Raw genomic sequence first — 20,102 nt, forward strand, 5'->3', positions numbered from 1 at the left:
AAGACATTTTAGAGTTTGCAACCCTACTGTAGTGTGACTAGCGTTTGAGTGAGATCTAGTCATTTTGTCAGTTATTCTTAACTTTATGCTGTTTCTGATCACTATATGTTTTATTTGTTTTGCTTTCTGAACTAGATTTATGCATACTGAAAAAACCCTTAAAATCCTGCCAAAGAAAACTACAATATAAACACAAAATATAAAGAATAAGATTCTTAAGTCCAATCCCTTCAGTCTACCAATGTAGGCCAAAGCTAGGGGGTAATAGACCCAGCTTGGGAGACTAGGGTCTCTGACTTCCAATCATACCTCAGTTATAAAGGGCTCACTAAGGAGCCTGGCCATTCTAGGCTTTGCACAGTGATCACTGTTAAGTGGCCAATAAAATATAGAACTCTGACGGCATGCCAAATATAACTCAGTCTTTATTGCTGAATCAAACCCTACCTGTGAACCTCAGTTATCACCCACTAAATTGTCAATATTCAAGACATAGGGTGTTAAGCTGAACCCATTCTGCACTGTGGTCATATTCTGACATTTTCCAAAAGTTATTTGTTTAAGTTAATGGTCTTTTTATTGGAAAATATTAAAAAGACTAGCATTTACAACTTGGAATAGATGTAAATTGTAATTTCTTGAACAGCAGTGTTGATGGCTGTACTAAAGTCCATACCCACAGTCTACCTCTGCTGGCTCCAAGCCATGGTTCAAAAGGTATTATGAACAAAGGGTCCAAAGATGCTTCCTTGGTGAAATGCTGACAGCATGACACCCATTTTGCTCTCATACAATGCAGACGATGCAAAACCAACACACGTGGGCATGCCACCAGGATGTGTCACCATCACCAAGAGTCAGGGCACATGGAAGTACAAGAGGACCATCCTGCTAGTGGGCTATGTCTGGACAGTTTATCCATCACCCACTTTTCTACACACCAGTTTTAAATGTGTTTTCTTTCAGTAAACCAGCTATGACCACTTACACTAACACACTGAGCTAGAACTATTTGAATAAGTTTTGAATTTGTTTTTTCATTTGTCATTTTTAATACAAATCCCTGATGGTGCTCAATGGTCAAGCTGTATACATGAAAAACTGGCAAGCCCAAACAGTGTATTAATCATTAGCAAAAGGATCTTCTGCAAGGAGTCCACTAAGAGCTTCCCTATCATTAAGGTAGTACAAGCATTTATATTGTAAAACTAATGTATAGCTTGATCTATAGGGGAGAAGGCCACCAACCAATACATGCATATTTTTGTGTGTTGACAGAACATAATCCTGACATTCAGCTTTGCTATATAGAAAGAGAATGAGTAGATTATTATTACTATTTTTTGCAAGGTTCAATTTGATTCTTCTACAGGGGGGAAAGTTGAAAGTAGGTCTTCGTTTTGCAGTCACCATCTATATGAATTCTTCATAGTTGACTTGTCCATCTCCATCCATATCTGTGTCTCTGCCAATTTCATCTATTTCTTCATCTGTTAGTTTTTCTCCTAAGTTTGTCACGACATGATGAAGTTCTGCCACACTGATGTAACCATTGCCATCCTTGTCACAGACTCCGAATGCCCTGTAGCTTTCTCCTTCACTGTCTGTATCTTTCATTTCTCTGCAGTCATAGCCAAAAATTTGGGGAGTCAATGGTGCCATTACCATTGGCATTCACTTCTCTGGTCAGTTCAGCTTCTGTTGAGTTCTGACCCAGTGACCTCATGACAGTGCCAAGTTCCTGTGTGGTGATGATGCCATTGCCATCTTTTTCTACTAGGGAGAAAGCTTCCTTGAATTCACCAATCTGTTCTTGGGCAGCTGATATTGATCAGTCACTGTGCTAACAAAGGCAGGCAAAACTGAGGGAGCCAGGGTGACATTCGGGTGCCTCCAAAGCTGCTAAGGCACAGGGCTCACCAAGTGGTGTGCTGCTGCTCTCCTCCGCCTGGGCCTCGCTGCAACTGAGTTACCCATGCTGCAGCTGTGAGACTCCCAGCTCAAATGCCCCCCAAATTCTTATCAACCTATTGCTTATCTCTTTTACATAAAAGTAGAATACTATTAGTTCACATCTTCAGTTCTTAAGTTCACATCTTAGGTAAGAGTATACAGCTTGAGATGCATAGCAGTCCAAATAATTTAGCTTTCAGTAGGCAGTCCTTGCCCAGTACTATTTTTAAAATAATTAAAAATCTTCTTCACTTGGTACATCGGTGACTCTTTTTGATGTCATGTTGATTTGTTGTCACTTGTGACATACTTTTTAATTATAAGTTCATTGAACTTAAAATGTGAAAATCAGAGACACCTGATAAAAGGCTAGGTTTACCTATATATACCATTGTACCTTCTTTTATCTTAAATTAAGGTTATGGATATAGTAGATTTTCCCATAATATTATATCAAGAATGGGAGGCATAATTTACAGATCCAACAGACAGGCTGAGGAGAGTTTCACAAAACTATTTTAGTTTTATGGCTCCTTCTATAACTGTGTTTCCATAGGAGCATCTGCTGTGACTCTCAAGTCATAGGCCTTGCCCTTCTGTTACTGCACTCTCTGTGTACAATCTATTGAAATTGTGTGCAAATCTGTCCCCCACTCTCCTCAAGCTACCCATTCTTCATCCCCACCCCCGCTAGGCTGTACACATGTGGAGAACAGGGACCAACACTAATTTTTTTTCACCCACAGCTCTCAGCATAAAATAAAACTCAAAAACATTTATGAAATTAAATTGAATTTTCTGCTTCTTGAACAATTAAAGAAAAATAAATACCCAAGAAAAGAAAATGGTAATAAAGTAGTATTTATTAAACACTATGATAGACTAAATACTATGAATGATTGGGAAAAATATTACATATGGTTCCTTCTCTCAAGGCACTCACTATGATCACTTTGGGAAAAAAGTACAATAGAGGAAGGTATAGGGATATATATATATGCTATATACAGTTTTCAGATGAAAGAGAAATTAGTGAGGTCTGTAAAATTAAGAAAGAGTTTTAAAACAGACATAGAATTTGTATGTGGTGGAAAAGAACAAAAAGAACATTCTAGAAACACAAAATTTATGGAAATAGCAATGAACCACATCACATTCCTGAGACAAAGAACAGAATGGTTCAGTTAGAAAGGATACATTGTGAGAAGAATACTGGACAGGTATGTCAAATTGTCAGGAAATGGACAACCCCAAAAGCCAAGTACAGAACTTGGAATGGCCAAGGTTCATGAAAGTATGGCATAAATGGAAAGCTATAAAACAATTGCCTCAGTTTTTCCCCAGAGCACACTTCTTAAAAATTCAACATGCTTTCCGTTTTTATACTTAAATCACTTCATTTGGGAATGCCAACTGGAAAATAGGGTCAGAAATCAAGTCTTCCTATGACACAATAATTTCTTCAGTATTTTCCATAAAAAAGCTAAACAGTTGGAAAAGCAGTTTGAGGCAGGGAGTGTCTTAATTAGCTTCTCGAGGGAACAAACGTGTCTGTGTGACTCATGTGAGTCACTTAGTATGGAGTCGCCCAGAGGATGTCCTGAATTACCCAAGATGCCATCTGGAAATGTAACTCAGGAATGTTTGCATCGGCATTTGCCAGAAGTTAAGCCTCTTCCCTGAAGATTAACATTTTGTTGTTTTATTCTGGTTTTATAATTCAGTGATCATTAGGAGAAATAATTCTGAAGGTGGTAGAGAACCTTAGAAATCATCTAACTCAGCTCCCTCTCACTTTATAAAGGAGAAGTGTAATGGTTGGCAGTTGGCTGAGAAAAACAACATAGCCACATCATTATCACATGAAACAGAAGACCTCAAGATGAAGCACCTCCCTGATCAGGCACCTGTATTTATCACCTTGGAGAAGTAATGTACCCCTCTGCATAAGCTCAGGATTGCCTATCTGAAGTAATACTACTTACTTAGCAATATTTTATTATGTTTAGAGGAGAGGAAAGGTAAAATGCAATTATCACCTTCATGCAGAAGAAAAACCCACTTTGTACATCTCCTACAAAAAGATAAGCCATGGTTCCCTGGCTGGTGTGGCTCAGTGGACTGAGTACCAGCCTGTGAACCAAAAAGTTGCTGGTTCGATTCCCAGTCAGGGCACATGCCTGCCTTGCAGGCCAGGTCCCCATTTGGGGACAGCATGCAAGAGGCAACCAATGGATGTATCTCTTGCACATCAATATTTCTCTCTCTCTCTTTCTCCCTTCTTTCCCTCCTCTCTAAAAATAAATAAATAAACCATGGTTAAAAAATAAACCATGGTGGTTAGAGTTGGGAGTAGAGAGATGGGCACACATATAATCAACCCTCTATGAGGTAATGGTGCCCAGAGCCATGTTATCTGCTGTATTGACTACACTTTCTTATTTCCTATATTCTTAAAGCTCTGGCATTGGGGGCCTCGATCCCAGGGTTGGCTAATTCATATGGTTAACAAACAACTCCCCTGGCAGCACATGTTTGATATACAACCAATCAGTCCAGAGTCTGCACTTTCAACCACCTTCTTTGTTAAACTCTCACACCCCCAGCCAACATTCATCTGCCCTAAATCACCCCCAGACAACCAGGGACCAACACTATCACCCAGAGTCAGCCAAAATTATTCCAACTATCCAATCCTAAGCTTACTTACCAATTCCTTCCTGCAAAAACCCAGTAAAGGTTCTGGCCCACATTCTTCCTCTGCTTCTTCTGCCTCCTGACCGACCCTGGTGTTCCCCAATGCGGCCCTATGTGGTGTGCTATGCCTCCTGTTCCTGCAAATCTGTAAGTATAAACTTCTTCCTTTATTATAGTCATTTCCATGTCTATTAATCTCAACACATCTGCTTAAAACAACTCCGGTCTACAAATTTTAGAATACCCACTCCGAATGAGATGCCTGCCATGGCCCTTTCCATCGGTAGGTTAAACGATGACAGTCTAATTGTTTTAGGAAAACCAGGCCAATATATGTTAAGCACCATGGAGACTCAGACACAAAGACACTCTGCTTTTCAAACTATAAACATTTTTCGTGTATGTGATGTCAGAGAGCTTCGCAAAAAGGGTATCTAATTGAGAATAAAATCAAGCAAATCCCTGTGGTCCATGAGGTGGCAGTGATAATGAATACCAGCTGTTACCACCCACATCCTATTCATTAATGAGAATAGAGAACATTCAAGTTAGTGTGATACAGCTGAGTATAAAATAAAGGAGACAGACTCCTCAGGTAGCCAGGCAAGGACCAGATTACTCAGGGCCCTGTATGTTCTTAGAGTTAATCCTATAGGTCAGTGGTGTCAAACTCATTTTCACCGGGGGCCACATCAGTCTCGCGGTTGCCTTCAAAGGGCTGAAATAATTTTAGGACTCTATAAATGTAACTACTCCTTAATGGTTAAGGAGTTGAAATTACATTCGGCCCTTTGAGGGCAACCGTGAGGCTGATGTGGTCCGTAGTGAAAATGAGTTTGACACCCCTGCTCTAGGTGATGCAGAATCATTGAAGACATTTGTGAAAGTGAAGCATCAGGTCTACTCCTAGAAAGATCATTCTGGTACCAGTTGAATGGGCAAAGAAAGGTCGTGTTAAAAAATTATAATACATGTAAGATTTCTAAAGTTTCTAGAGATTTCCAAAAAATCGGGGCAATTCGATTAAAAGTGTCAGTCATGGGGGCCAAGAAAATTTTGGCTAAACTCAAAGGCTAAAAAGAAAAGAAAAACTTATTTATTACTTATGAACTTAAAACCTTCAAATGCCCAATATACCATAAACAAAGTTAATAGACAAGTGACATATTTAGGAGAAAATTCTTCCAACTTAGAGGACAGAGTATCAATAACACACAAAGTTACCCAACACACTGACAAGTAGGGGATAAAAACACAAGAGAAAAATGAGGGAAGGACCTGAAAAAACCAATTCACAGAACTACTCTGCATGGCCAAGAAATGTATAGGCAAAAAGTCCAAATTCATAAGTAATTAGGGAAATGCAAATTAAAGGAACAATAAAAAATCACCTTATATCTAAAAGACTGGTAAGTCAAAAAAGAATTATTATTTCTATTGCTGACAGAAATAAAGTTAACACAGATAGTATTAAGAGTAACAGTACTCAAAAAGTAATCTGAAAACATCTATCAAAATTTAAAATGTACATGCATTGTGATCCAGGAGCCCTCCTAATGAAAAATCTGGACTATTATATTAAAACCACCCATAACAGAATAAACAGAAAGCTTTTTGCAGCAGTGTTCATAGAGGAAAAAATTGGGAAGTCATCAGTTGTAGAGTGCTTAATAGCTAATGGTGTGCCAACAACATGGAGTATTTCTCTCCATGTAAAAGAATGGATAGAGCTAGGCCAGGTGAGGCAGTGTTGAGTGAAAATAATAATAAATAGAAAATCAGATATAATTGAGAAGGCAGTTTGGTGTATTAGTTAAGAGCATGGCCTCACAAGCCAGACTATTGGGACTCAAATCCTGGTTCTTCCACCTCCCACCAACTGTGTAGTTTAGGGCAAGTTACTTAATCTCTCCGAAGCTCATTTTTCTCATCTGTAAAATACCTCAAAGAATTGTGACAAGGGTGACTGGGCTATGACACATGGAGCACTTAGAACAATGCCTGGTACATGGTGAGCACTCAGTATATATTGGCTGTCATTATAGGATCCCATTGTTTGAAAGTGATGACCAAAAATCTCACAGATGCAAATGTATGTAAGTTCCCCCCATCTTCCTCTGTCATGGTATTTGTTATCTTCTCTATTACTAATACACTTACAATGTATTTGTTTAATTTATCACTGTGCCCCTTTACAATTCAAGCACTGTGATGGACAGGACCTTTGGTCTGTTTTGTTCATTGCTGTGTACACAGTGCCTGCAACAGTGCGGGGCTGATAGTAAGCATTCAAAAAACTGTTGAATGAATGCCTGAGCTACCATCTGTTAGTCTCCAACATGCATTGAGAGCCTTGCCTAACGTGTATCATGTGAAGCTTTACTTTACAAATGTGAATTCTTCATTTGCTTTAGTTGTTTGCTTCATAGGATAGCCTTTATTTTCATGTAAGAATGTCTAAAAAAGTAATGGTGAATTTAGGTGTGTGTTTTTCATAAGAAGGCCTTTAGAATTTCACATTTTGTCCTTATAGTCCTACTGAAATAATCAAGTCTCTTTCCAGAAAGAAAAATCCACTTAAAGAAAGCCTTATAAAAGTGACTCTGTTTCATGTTAGAATCCTTCAACAAGCAGCTTTATAAACTTTGGAGGAGCTGCAAACAAAGTTAGTGCCTGGTTCAAAATACCCAGACTAGTGAGAGGACAGATGTAAGGCGCACCATGTATATACATACCAGCCTCTGCAACAGCCGGACTTGCCTCGGGACCCTGACTCCAACCTAAAAGAGAAGTCATGAAATATTATTGGGAGATTATTCTCAAAGGAGTTAGTTACATAAGGAAGTTAAAATCAATTGAAATTCCCAAAACGGACTATCTATCCTGAAAAACAGTTTTGATCTTTAGTCAGAAAGCTTCTGAGACAGAATTTGCATTCTTCCCTCCTAGACCTGGTGGACTGCTGAACCCACGACGTCACACTGCCCCATCGTCTGAGTGTCTTTAAATCTGCTAGAGGAGTATGGATGAATTGACAAGAACAAAAAGTTCATCTGCATTATTTTATTTTATTTTGGGCTTGAAAATAAGCCCTTTCATATTGTCTCCATTACAATAAGTAAATGTGTTTGACCTTACTCAATTATTCAACTCAAAACTTCAGGAAACCCTGAAAGCAAAGCTGAACTGAACTTGAATGTTCTTTTGTTTTTCTTGATGATTTGCTGTGCTTTCACATGAAGGGGAAGACCCTGGGAAGATGACAAGATCCTCACTTTCAAAAATTATGCTAATGAACCAGCCACTCTGGACTAATTTAAAAGTCCCAGCTTATCGTTGAACTTTACTCATGGAAAATCACTGTTTAAATAACTGAAGTGCGAACTATTGTTGCTGTAATAAATTGTCCTTTCTGTGGGACAATTTCACACTGTAGATTAAAAACTTGAAAGATTTGCCTAAATCTTACGTATGTCTTATTTTAACGGTTTTATGGGGAATAATTGAAAGTATGTTCCTCCAGTCAAGATGGCAGTATAGGTAAACACAGCTCACCTCTTCCCACAAACACATCAAAATTACAACTAAAATACAGAACAACTGTCACTCAGAACCATCAGAAACAAGTTGAATGGAAGTCTGACAACTATGGAATTAAAGAAACCACTTCTATCCAGACTGGTAGGAGGGGCAGAGACTGGGAATGGGCTGGTCCCACACTCATGTTAGGTAGATAAAAATTCAGGAGGGATATCTTGTGAATGAGGAGCCCCAGCCCCACATCTAACCCTCCAGGCCAGGGTTCCAATGTTAGGAAGGTAAGTCCCCATAACTTCTAGCTGTGAAAACCAGCAGGGATTGAGTCAGTGGAAGAAACTTCTGGAGTCCCAGGCAGTTTCCTTTAAAGAACCACACACAGGCTTACTCACTCTCTCTGAGCTCTAGCACAGGAGTAGAAGTTTGAAAGGCACCAGTGGCATACAGGGAGGAACTGAACTGACTGGCAACAAGGTGGGAGATGGAGGAAAGCTTTCTCCCACACGGAAATGTGAGCAGAGGCCATTGTCCCTTTTCTGAGCCTTCCCGCACAGACTCACAGAGCCAGCAAGTAGGTGCCATATCTGACACTCCATCAACTTGGCAAACATAGTTTGCCTCTTCCTGGAGATCCACTGAGACTCTGTCCCACTCAACTTATGGCCCACCCAAACTGTTAACTGTGACTTTTCCATATGATTGGCTCATGCTTCACAAATTCCTAAATCCTTTCAAACAAGCAACAACAGGCCTCACTAAGTTTCCAGCCCCCCATACCTCCTGCTAAGTGGACCCAGGGCTGGCACTAACAACAGCCAGCCTGGGTTCACAGTTTGCCTTCACCTGGGACTCTCCAAGCCCAGCTAAGTAGCAGCCGTATCAGATTGCTTTACAGCTCATGCAGAGTGGCCCTGGGCAGAACACAGGTAGGGGCTGACCTTGGCTTTCACCCCCCAGGAAACCCCAGAGTGTATGCATCTAGCAGAGAGCTGCAGACCACATCAGAGCACCACCATCCTGCCCCTGCCCAAGTAATCCTCCACAGAGGGCAGAGATTGGTAGTCAGTGGTCATAGCCAGTCTTCGCAGCTTACTAGCCTGGGTAAATCCATCCCATTGATCTGCTAATGGAAGTCAAAGCTCAAATATAAGAGGAGGATGTACTCAGATACATGAAGGGCTCACCTTGAGTACCCAGCTTGAATGACAGGGGAGGCTGTGTCACTGGATCCTACAGGATACCTACTACATTGGGCCATGCTACCAAGACGGGGTCAAGCAGCTCTACCTAATACATATAATCACACAGGTAGGCTGCCAAAGTGAGGAGACAAAGAAACATGGCCCAAATTAAAGAATAGATAAAAATTCCAGAAAAAGAACTAAACAAAATGGAGATAAGCAATCTATCAGATGCAGAATACAAAACACTGGTTATAATGATGCTCAAAGAACTTAGTGAGGACCTCAACAGCATAAAAGAGATCCAGTCAGAAATGAAGGACATACTAATTGAAATAAAGAACAATTTACAGGGAAACAACAGTAGAGTGGATGAAGCAAAGAATCAAGTCCATGATTTGGAACATAAGGAAGCAAAAAACAACCAATCAGAACAAGAAGAAAAAGAATCTAAAAAATAAGGATACTATAAGCAGTCTCTGGGACAATTTCAAGTGGGCCAACATTTGTATCATAGGGGACTAGAAGGAGAAGAGAAAGAGCAAGAAATTGGAAATCTGAAAAGATAATGACGGAAAACTTGTCTAATTTGGTGAAAGAAATAGACATGCAAGTCCAGGAAGCACAGAGAGTCCCAAACAAGACAGACACAAAGATGCCCCCTCCAAGACGCATCATAATTAAAATGCCAAAGCTTAAATAAAAAGAGAGAATCTTAGAAGTCACAACAGAAAAGCAGTTAGTCATCTACAGGGGAGTTCCCATAAGACTGTCAGCTGATTTCTCAAAAGAAAATTTGTAGGCTAGAAGGGACTGGCAAGAAATATTCAGAGTCATGAAAAGCAGATTCCTCTACCTGCAAAACTATCATTTAGAATCAAAAGGCAGATAAAGAGCTGCCCAGACAAGAAAAAACAAAGGAGTTCATCATCATCATCAAACCATTATTACATGAAATGTTAAAGGGGCTTATTTGAGAAAAAGAAGAAGATCAAAACTATGAACAATAAAATAGCAATAAATACATCTATCAACAATTGAATCTAAAAAACAAACAAAGCAAACAAGAAGAACAGAGACAGAATCATGGATATGGAGAGCATTTTGATGGTTGCCGAAAGGAAAGAGGGTGTGAGGGAATGGGTGAAGAGGTAAGGGGATTAAAAAGAATAAATAGGTAGGTACAGAATAGCCATGGAGATGTAAAGTACAGTATAGGAAATGAAATAGCCAAGGAACTTATACACTTGGCATAACAATGATGTGGGGATTGCCTGAGGGGGTTGCTGGGTGGAGGGGGCAAAGGGGGGAAAAGTGGGACAACTGTAATAGTATAATCAATAAAATATAATTAAAAAATAAAGTACACAATTCAATGTTTTTAGTATATTTGTGGAGCTGTGCAATGATCACCATAATCAATTTAGAACATTTTTATTTATCCCAGAAGGAACTCTGTATCCTTTAACTGTCACCTCACAACCCCTGCTTTTCTGCTGGCCCTAGGCAACCACGAATCAACTCTGTCTCAGTGGATCAGCTCATTCTGGACATTTCATAGAAGTGGAATCATCCTATATGCAGTCTTGTATGACTGGCTTTTTTTCCCCACCTCCCTCCCTTGCTTTCACCCCCACTATGACTGGCTTTTTTTGACTTAGCATAATCTTTTCAAGATTCATCGATGTTGTAGCATGTATCACTACTTAATTCTTTTTTGTATCTGAATAATATTCCATTGTATGAATAAACCATATTTTGTTTATCCATTCATCAGCTGATGGATTTAGGTTATTTCTGCTTAGGAGCTATTATTTGGGTATGATATGGAACTTGCTTGAAAATTCACATGCAAGTCTTGATGTTGGGTGTATGTTTTTATTACCCTCAGGTTGATACCTGGGAGTGGAATTCCTGGGATGTATGGTAAATTTAACTTTTAAGAAATTGCCAAACTGATTTCCAAGTGGCTATAAGAGTTTATATTCTCACTGTATCAATGTACAAGAAAATTCTCTGCAACTTTTAAAACAATTGTTAATAATTAGAAATTGCATAAATCACCCTTAAAAGTGGTTTGGTTAAATATATTGTGATATACAGACTAATTAGAATATGGCTAATAAATATGATAATGTAGACCTATGTTTATTGCCATCAATAAATGTTCATTTTGCTGGACTTCAATTCTGTCCACCAAATATTTCTCCAGCTCTCTGCCAGATGTACTGCATTTCCTGGCCCCCTTGTGACAAGACAGGGCCGTGGGACTTGTTCTGGCCAAGAAGGTATAAATGCAATGAACATTTGTCACTTCTGGGCCAAATATTTAATTACCGATGTGTGGTACTACAGAAATGCCTTTTCTTTATGGCACAGTAATTAGTGGTGTTTGAGACAGTAGCTGCTCTGTCAAGTCCAGGTTCCCAACTGACCACAACATGCATACTCTCCACTGCTACCCCAGGACAGACAAGTTGTATAAGCAAGAAATAAACATTTGTCATTTGAGATGTTGGGATTTGGGTGTTGTTACCACAGTACAGTGTAGCCAATCCTGACTGATATATTAGTGACACATGTTTAAGTAATTAAATCAAGTAACACAGCCCTACCTCTAACATGACCTCATTGTTGTATGTTTGAATGTGCACCAAAATGCTAATGATGTGGGGCCTTTGGGTGGTTGAATTCTTTTTCTTTTTAGAAAATTAATTCAACTTTAACTTTTCTGTATTACTTCAGTTTTTTGAGATTTTTATTTAGTTTTAGAGAGTGGGGAAGCAGGGAAGAAAGGAAGAGAAACATTGATGTACAAGAGAAACATCAATCCGTTGCCTGTGGCACAGACCAGGCCCACAACCTAGGCAAGTGCCCTGACTTGGAATCGAATTGGCGACCTTTCAGTTTGCAGGATAATGCCCAACGCACTGAGCCACATCTGTCAGGACTGGATTACTTCAGGTTTTGATGAATTAATCATTACTACTTTCAATAAAAGAAAACACAAGAAAGATATTTCTGCCCTAGCTGGTGTGGCTCAGTGGATTGAATGCCAGCCTGCAAATCAGAGGGTCACAGGTTCAATTCCCATTCAGGGCACATGCCTGGGTTGCAGGCCAGGTTCCTGGTAGGGGGCGTGCAAGGTGCAACCACACATTGATGTTTCTCATCTTTCTGCCTTCCTTCCCCTTGCTCTAAAAATAAATAAAATATATATTTTTTAAAAAGAAAGATATTTCTAGTTGTAAACTAAAAGCATAACAAAAACTGTTTTAATCTCCATCCTCTCCCTGATCCTTTCTCCTTTCAAAAAATATACTATTGTAAATTGCCATCATAAGCCACCAGATAGCCTCCTATTCTGTAGAACATGGGATAGAAAGAAATAATGTAGGACTTAGGTTGACATCTGCCCTGACTCCAAATGAGAACCAAACAACTCTAGGGACTACTAGTTTGTATTTCTAAAATGAGGTGGTATGTATGAGACTGCTCAAGAAAAGCCGTGATAAGCATCCTGGAGAAGGTCTTTATCAGTTCTGCAGATTCATCTCTGGCCTTTCCCGTCCAAAATTGTAGAATTGCCTGGGGACCACTTAATGTAACTATGGTCAGAAGAAAAGCCCAGCCCCTCTTAGGTATTATGTTCTGTGATTGACCTGAAGTTTCTTTGAAGTTTCCTCCTTTGTAAAATAGGTTTTTCAAGAAAATAAGCTTTAAAGAGAACAAGAGAAGTTGGTTTTTCATTTTTGAGATGACTATCTGACGTCTCAGGGGATCACTATGGCTACACTTCAGTCCAAGTTTAAACTCAGACTGAACCAGAATCAAACTTCCTGGTACACACAGGTTCCTGGTGCCAGCCAGGACTGAAGTGGAAATAACACCACTGTCATCATCATTGTTTTCAGTCATGCATTCCTGATCCCATTGCACTGTAAGAATCTGGGAGAGGGGTGTAGGGACAGATAAGTAACTGACTCCAACTTAAGGTCAGGGACTGCCATGACTAGTAATCTCAGAGCTTCCATCAACCTGCCTGGGGCCCCAAATCATAGACTTAAGAGAGGGAACAAATAGAATCCTTTGCTGTTCCTGAACTGAGCCTGTCTCTCCGGCATCAGAACAGAAGATGTTCAGGCCACAACAATTATTGAGAAATATAAGCTGTGATCTTTGCCATCAAGAACCATACTATCTAAGTTAAAAGAAATACATTCATGAAAATTTAATAGACCAAATAATTCTTTATAAGTTACAAAGGAAATGAAAAAAAGAATGTACTAGGTTCTTGTGTGACCGTAAGAGGCTTTGTGATGAAGGGGTCACTACAACTAGTTGTGTAGGACATCTGTTGCAGTGGGATGAAAGGGAAGGAGAAACTGAAGGGAATCAAGTTCAGTACAGGAGCCCTGTGAGAAATGGTCAGTTTCATCAACCTGCCACTGCCTGTTCAACTCATATGGACCAAGCAGCATTCACTACCAGGAGGTAGAGTGTGGCTGAAGGTTTCCTTTGCACAAGGAATGTAGATATAGGGTTTACAATCTCCCCCATGTAGCCCATCATTAGTTGGGCCAACTATAGGTCAAAAATAGCAGGCACTGCTTAAATGTTTATAAGTTGGATAACAAAGATTTATTGTTTCCCCCAGGATCCATCACAGTGTTGGATCACAAATGGAAAAGAAGACAAACATCCTGAAAGCACTCTAAAAGGTCCATAAATGGGAGAGAGCAGGGGAAGAGAGGAGAGCACTGCATCCTAGTCTGCCCGTGGTGAAAGACACCCTGCAAACACAGAACGTGCATTGCCTTTTAGTGTGGATGCTTAACGACCCAGACTGACTGACAGGCAGGGTTCATGCCCCCGTACCTTTCTTCTGTGCCCTGTCACTGGGTCTGCATGTCCCATAATAGAACCAAGGGACCCTGCACTTGGCTCAGCCACATACCATCGGGTGACTGGCCATGAGTTTCTAGAGGGTTCTGTACTGAGAATTCATCTACTGGTTGGCCCCAACTTCTGAGGGCATTCTAAAATCTTGAAACCGAGACCCAAGAACTCAGTTGTCTCAAGGTGTGTTATTATACCTGAAACGAAACCAAAGGCTACAGGTTCACTGGAGATGCCATTTATCACCTGGGCTGAGGACAGTTAGCCTGGGAAGATCCCCATTCAGGTAATTCTATATCACCTGCACAAAAGTTTTCTTCCTTTGGAGTAATTATGCTGTGAGCTGTTCAGCTATTAACTGTTTGCAGTTAGGGATGCCTAAAATCTCAGTAATGGAAGAAAAAACTTCTTTTTAAGGCTTAAATTCCAAACAATTTCCAGGCAACTTTAAAAAAGAAAATCAACTCGTTTTGGACAAGTCACTGTTTCTTTTAACTGTGAAAAGCAAGGGAAATGAACCTTGCTTGGACCAGAGGAGTTTCAGGACCCCCTGTTCTACCCCAGAAAGCTCAGGTCCCCATCCCATGGCCCCATCTTCTTAAACAGACTCTACAGTTCCTTAGATACAAAAAGCTTGTTGGGTCCTCCCACTGGAACTGACAGTATGGTAGGCAAGATTCATCACCTGATCCTCTGGATTCCTGCCACCCCCCCCCCCCCAACATTCTCGCCTTCCTCAGAGAAACAAGATATGCTGGTTAGGGAGTGAGCAGATCCCTGGAATCTCTCTCACAGTATCCTCCTTCCCCATTCAGCTCTTTGCCTGTTTCAGCAATCCCACGCATGCACATAAAGGAGACATTACTGAGTGGTCTGGAATTCACCAAGTCTTTAACTGACTTACCTTTCAAAGAGTTTTTAAAAAGAAAAAGAAAAAACAGTCGTCTTTGTTTTGTGTCTTTCCCCAAATTAGAAGGTTTGGCTCTGAGAGACAGATCATGAAAAATTAAAACTCCAGGAATTCTCAATTCAGGGAATTGGAAATGTGCCTCCACAATCAACGTGATACCATGAGCAAATATTGAACACCATCTATGCACCAAGGGCCACAAGCAAAAATCGCACAGAAACAAATTACATTAAGATTGGAAATATGAAAATGGCTTGGTCTTTGGAGGAGTCACTGAGTGCTGCTTCTGGTACCAGCACACCTGCGTTCCGATCCAGGCTGTGCACGCAGCAGCGCCCGCATCACTCCTCAGCGTGGACTTCTATGCCTTCCCAGTAAAGTGGCACACTGAGACCCTCCTTGCAGAGGACTCGGGGACTTAGCCAGGCTGTACATAAATACTAAAGGTAGTCACTATTTCTATAGGCAGGTGCGTTGCCTGAATTAACTTATTTAATCCTCACAACAATCATAAGAGCAAAAGTGGGTATACTATTTTTATTTAATACTTTATTGTTATTTAGACACTAATAAAATGTAATAAGCTTCAGGGAACCTCCCTTGTACAGTTCCTCATCGATAAGCAAGACTTGTGTTTGTGAACTTATCAGTTGTGTCATTTGTTGTGATTTGCTTATCATCCTAAATAAATGTTCACTTTAGCACCTGGTTTTGTAGTCACCATTTGATTTTTTTTCTTCAATAAGGCCCTGCAAATTGTGTAAAGTTTACTCGCCTCTCAAAACCCAGATCTTCCCCTGCCTGTGGGTAGGAACTATCAACAACTCTGTCTTGCAGGTGATGACACTGAGACCCTGAGAGAGGTTAAATTTCTTGCCCAAGTACACACGGCCACTTAGTGGTGGGGTCCAGATTTGAACCCAGGCAGCCGGGCTCCACCTGGAGTGCTCTTAACCACACACATAATTGCTTCTTATTATTTTTACAAGAGGTCCTAGCAAATTCTTTGGGACATATGGACCCTTAATAATTAATGGTTATTATTATTTTGTAAATTAAAAACTGCTTTTGTAATAACAGGAATACAAACTTATCCTTACTTAAAGAAACCATATCAACTTGCAACTTACAAAACAGATACATTTGTAGCAGGCTGATTTCATACAAGAAACCTCCTTCTTAATATTAATTGCCTGAAAGAGTCTGAAAGCAGCATTATTCTAAGTGTGGTCCGCCGATCCCCATCATCAGGATCATCCGGGCCCCGCCCAAACTGAATGGATCTAAACTGATGGGAGTGGAGGTCTCAGCAACGAAAGTGTTCAGTGGGCTCCTGGAGTGTCATTTTATGCAACAAAGTTTGAAAAACTCTGCTTACAGTAATCCTGCTATGAGTAATATTGTTTACAGGTAAGGCGGAGGGAAAGTCGGAAAGGAATCTGAATCCATTACTGAGATGGTATTAGTAATACCTCCAACTAAAGGTAAAAGACAAATAAGAGAACTTCTCTGAAACTGTAGTTTTCAGTTACATAAGAAAAATTGGAAGTAGGTCAAATGCACACCAATGAAAACAGTGAAAAGAGTACTTCACACACGCTCCCAGAGACAACTGCACATCTTTCTGATGTTTGTACCATAAAGAAATAATAGAGAAGCATCACGAGGAGCCAGAGAACAGGCCTGGGACAGAGGGTGTTTAACGTTTTACCAAATGACAATGGGGCCTCTGGCACAGGGTGAAGAATAAAATATTTCATGTGTTAAAAAAAAAGAAAAATCGAGTTTACATATAATTTTGAAGACCACGATTCTGCGAATAGAGGACAAAGTACATTTCCAGGTACTGTTCTCAGGTTTAAGTATACTATTAATTCTCTCAATTTTCAAAGTCCTTTTAATTGAGTCATCTCATTATCCACATTCTGGAGGTGGGGAAATAGAGGCTCGTAGACACTAACTCTCCAGGAAGTGCAGACCCAGACCGTCCCAGAAAACCTGACTCTGCAGCCTGTGCTCTGGAATCCTATGTCACACTAGATAGATAGATAAGTAGATAGATGGATAGATAGATAGATAGATAGATAGATAGATAGACAGAAGATAGTAGATAAATTTTAATAGAGTCATAATAAAGAGGTAAAATTGTTCATTTTCATGGACTATATATCTTGGATTTTTTTCTGACTTAGTCATTTTTGAGATGAATAAGTAGGGTCATGGGTTGAAGACAGCATGAAATCACTAAGATGGGCCAAGCCCTTCATATTTTATGTGGGAGAGTTCAGACAGTGTTCACGGCCTATTTGGACTTGCAGATGTTAGAGCTTTAATCCCTCCTCCTAGTCCATAAACAGAATCTTTGTTTCAGTTCTTCCCACACTCTCCTTCCTCCATCCCCCCAAAAACCGTTTTATAATCTTTACCCTAAATTCCTTTCCTCAGCACTTCAGCTGCCCAGGCCTACCAGCCACTGCCACACTGAGTGCAGACACTGTTCCAAGCACTTTAAGTGTATTATTTCCCACATTTAACAGAACTGGACATTGAAGTCCCAAGTAACTTGCCCAGAGTCACAGAGCTGGTAAGGGACAGATGTAGGAATTAAACTCTGGCTGCCTGACACCATGCCCACACCATGTCAGTGGATTGAGCACAGGCTGCGAACCAAAGCATCGTAGGTTTGATTCCCAGTCAGGGCACGTCCCTGGGTTGCAGTCCACGGCCCCCAGCAACTGCACATTGATGTTTCTCTCTCTCTCTCTCTCTCTTTCTTCCTCCCTTCCCTCTTTAAAAATAAATAAATAAAATCTTTTAAAAAAACATTGCCATTTATTGAGTACCTACTGAATACCTTCCACAGACCAGAAGCTGAATCATTACAAGTTTTCTTGAAAGGAGACCTACTTCCTGCTGTGATCAACCGGAAAGAAAGGGGCAGGAAGATTAAACCCTTGTCCAGGCCACACAACTGCAAATGGCCAAGACCAGCCTCTCTCTCTGGACCCACAGCCTGTGCTTCCCCTACTCCATGCACAGCCTCCAGGAATTTTGATGGGTCATCCCTTCTGACAGCCCTACAAAAAAAATGACCATTTCTTCCATTTTGCAGGAAGCATATCCATGAGGCAGACAACAAGAACAAGATCATCTGATGTTTAGGCAGATTCCATCTTCTGGATCTGCTCTGTAAACCAAGGTGTAAAAGGGGTGGAGGGCATATGCCTACTTATCTCTTCCCATCATGTGATAACATGCTTCAGATGAAACGACTTGAAAATAATTTAAGTGATGTATGTGTAAACAGCGCCAGGAGGTGTAGGTATGCACTATCTGCTTGGGACAGAGCCACTTCTCCCTATCAGGTCTTTATATTGATATTCATGTGAATTCATTTGATAGTTTGCAAAGAGCTTTTCTGTTCATCAGACACTGTATTGGGGTTTCATGTTTGCAAGTTTTACCCATCTGTGAGATTAAGCCACTTAAAATACAAACCCTGGGAGATGCACCGAATATTAACTAGAAGTACTGAGGCCCTTTGGTTCTTGGTCCTCAACCACCTGGTGGAATGTCTGTGTTCTCCCAGTTTTCAGATGGAAAAAGCAAGGCTTTCAGGAGTTCGGAGCTTTCCCTAGATTGTGCTTTCTCTCTGAACAGGTAGGAGGAACAGTAACAACACACTACCCCACACAGCCTCTTAAAGAAGATCCTTGTAATTCATTAACTGAGGACTTTGGCTCAGAAATGACAACAAAAAAACTAGCAGAAATCTGTGCAGATAATAGGAGCCAAGAAGATTTGGTTCTGCAGGACTCTGAAGTCCCAGGCACAGTTCTGCAGGAAACTTCACCATTCAGACTCTGGTCACAAGTGACCAATAAATAGATAGGGAAGCTCCCTCGCAGGAGGTCGAGGAACAGAGAAGAAAAGCAGGGGACGAAGTGACAGGATACGGGGGTCGTATCTCTCTTCCCAGCGTCTACCACTGGTCAAAGGAGCTTGTCCAGTGGGCACTCGCTCAAAGGAGGACGTGGGAAGGGACAACAGCCAGCGCCCGGTCCCTCCCTGGGTCCCACCAGATTTCCACTTACTTGCTCTAAAGTGTCACCCCAACTCCGTGGCTCTTCCAGCGACCCCGCGCAGAGCGGCAGCCCCAAGCACAGCCCCAGAAGCAGGATCATGGTGGCACTGGGATGCCGCGGGAGGCTTGCAGGAAACTGCACGGAGCTCAGGCAGCCGACGCACCCAAAGGACCGCGCCGGGATTCCGGCAGCTGGAGCACAAGCCCCGCCTCCAGGCCAACCCTCCGGCCAAGCCACCACGCGCCCCGCCCTCCGCCCGCACCGTGCCATCTGGTCCAAGCAGCTCCCCCCTGCTCCCGGCCAGCGGCTGGAGAGCACAACTGCTTCCAAGGGTCCCCTCCCCGACCCACACTTCAGCCAGTCCCCTTAACTCATCACCCGGGGAGTTCGACTCGACTGCCTCCCTCACCTTCATCGCAGACTTCTCCATCCAGCGCTTGTGACAGCTGCCACCCCTTTCCCCCAACTCTTTCCTCCTTTCCCGCAAAGTGTGAAATACTTCTTCATGGACTTCCTTCATTTCTGTAGGAAGACTCAGGAAGGGCCAGACTGACAATATGTAGCCCACCTCCCTCACCTGCTATATATACCAGTGCCCACCTGTTGTAATTCCCACGCTGCTATCCCCCCACCTGCTATGTAAACACAGCAGAAGACCTTCTTCCTTCTGCCTGGAGAAGAGCACGTTCCTCTTGGCCTCAGGAACTGACGCTTAGAAGCCAAACTACGAGATGCTAATTGCTAGTCTAATGGAAAAGTGCTAACAGTGTTGTCCCCATTTATGCAGTTTTGCCATTAAGGGGCAGGAAAGAGGAAGCTAGAACAGGCACCGAGGACTAT

General features: G+C 41.3%; 1 protein-coding gene and 1 pseudogene across 1 annotated transcript in view; both read right to left on the minus strand.

Annotated features, from left to right (window-relative positions):
• Window positions 1-19,455, minus strand: part of ITIH5 (inter-alpha-trypsin inhibitor heavy chain 5) — an 82,341-nt gene extending 62,886 nt beyond the window's left edge. The window contains exons 1-2 of the mRNA XM_028507846.2: window positions 19,272-19,455; window positions 7,386-7,430 (exon numbers count right to left, since the gene is read on the minus strand). Coding sequence (XP_028363647.1) covers window positions 7,386-7,430; window positions 19,272-19,361 — 135 coding nt within the window. The 5' untranslated portion in view covers window positions 19,362-19,455. The remainder of the gene's footprint in view (window positions 1-7,385; window positions 7,431-19,271) is intronic.
• LOC118500284 lies at window positions 534-1,829 on the minus strand (annotated as a pseudogene).
• Window positions 19,456-20,102: the final 647 nt, after the last annotated feature.

This window comes from Phyllostomus discolor, chromosome 1 (assembly GCF_004126475.2).
Source record: "Phyllostomus discolor isolate MPI-MPIP mPhyDis1 chromosome 1, mPhyDis1.pri.v3, whole genome shotgun sequence".
NCBI classification, from domain to species: domain Eukaryota; kingdom Metazoa; phylum Chordata; class Mammalia; order Chiroptera; family Phyllostomidae; genus Phyllostomus; species Phyllostomus discolor.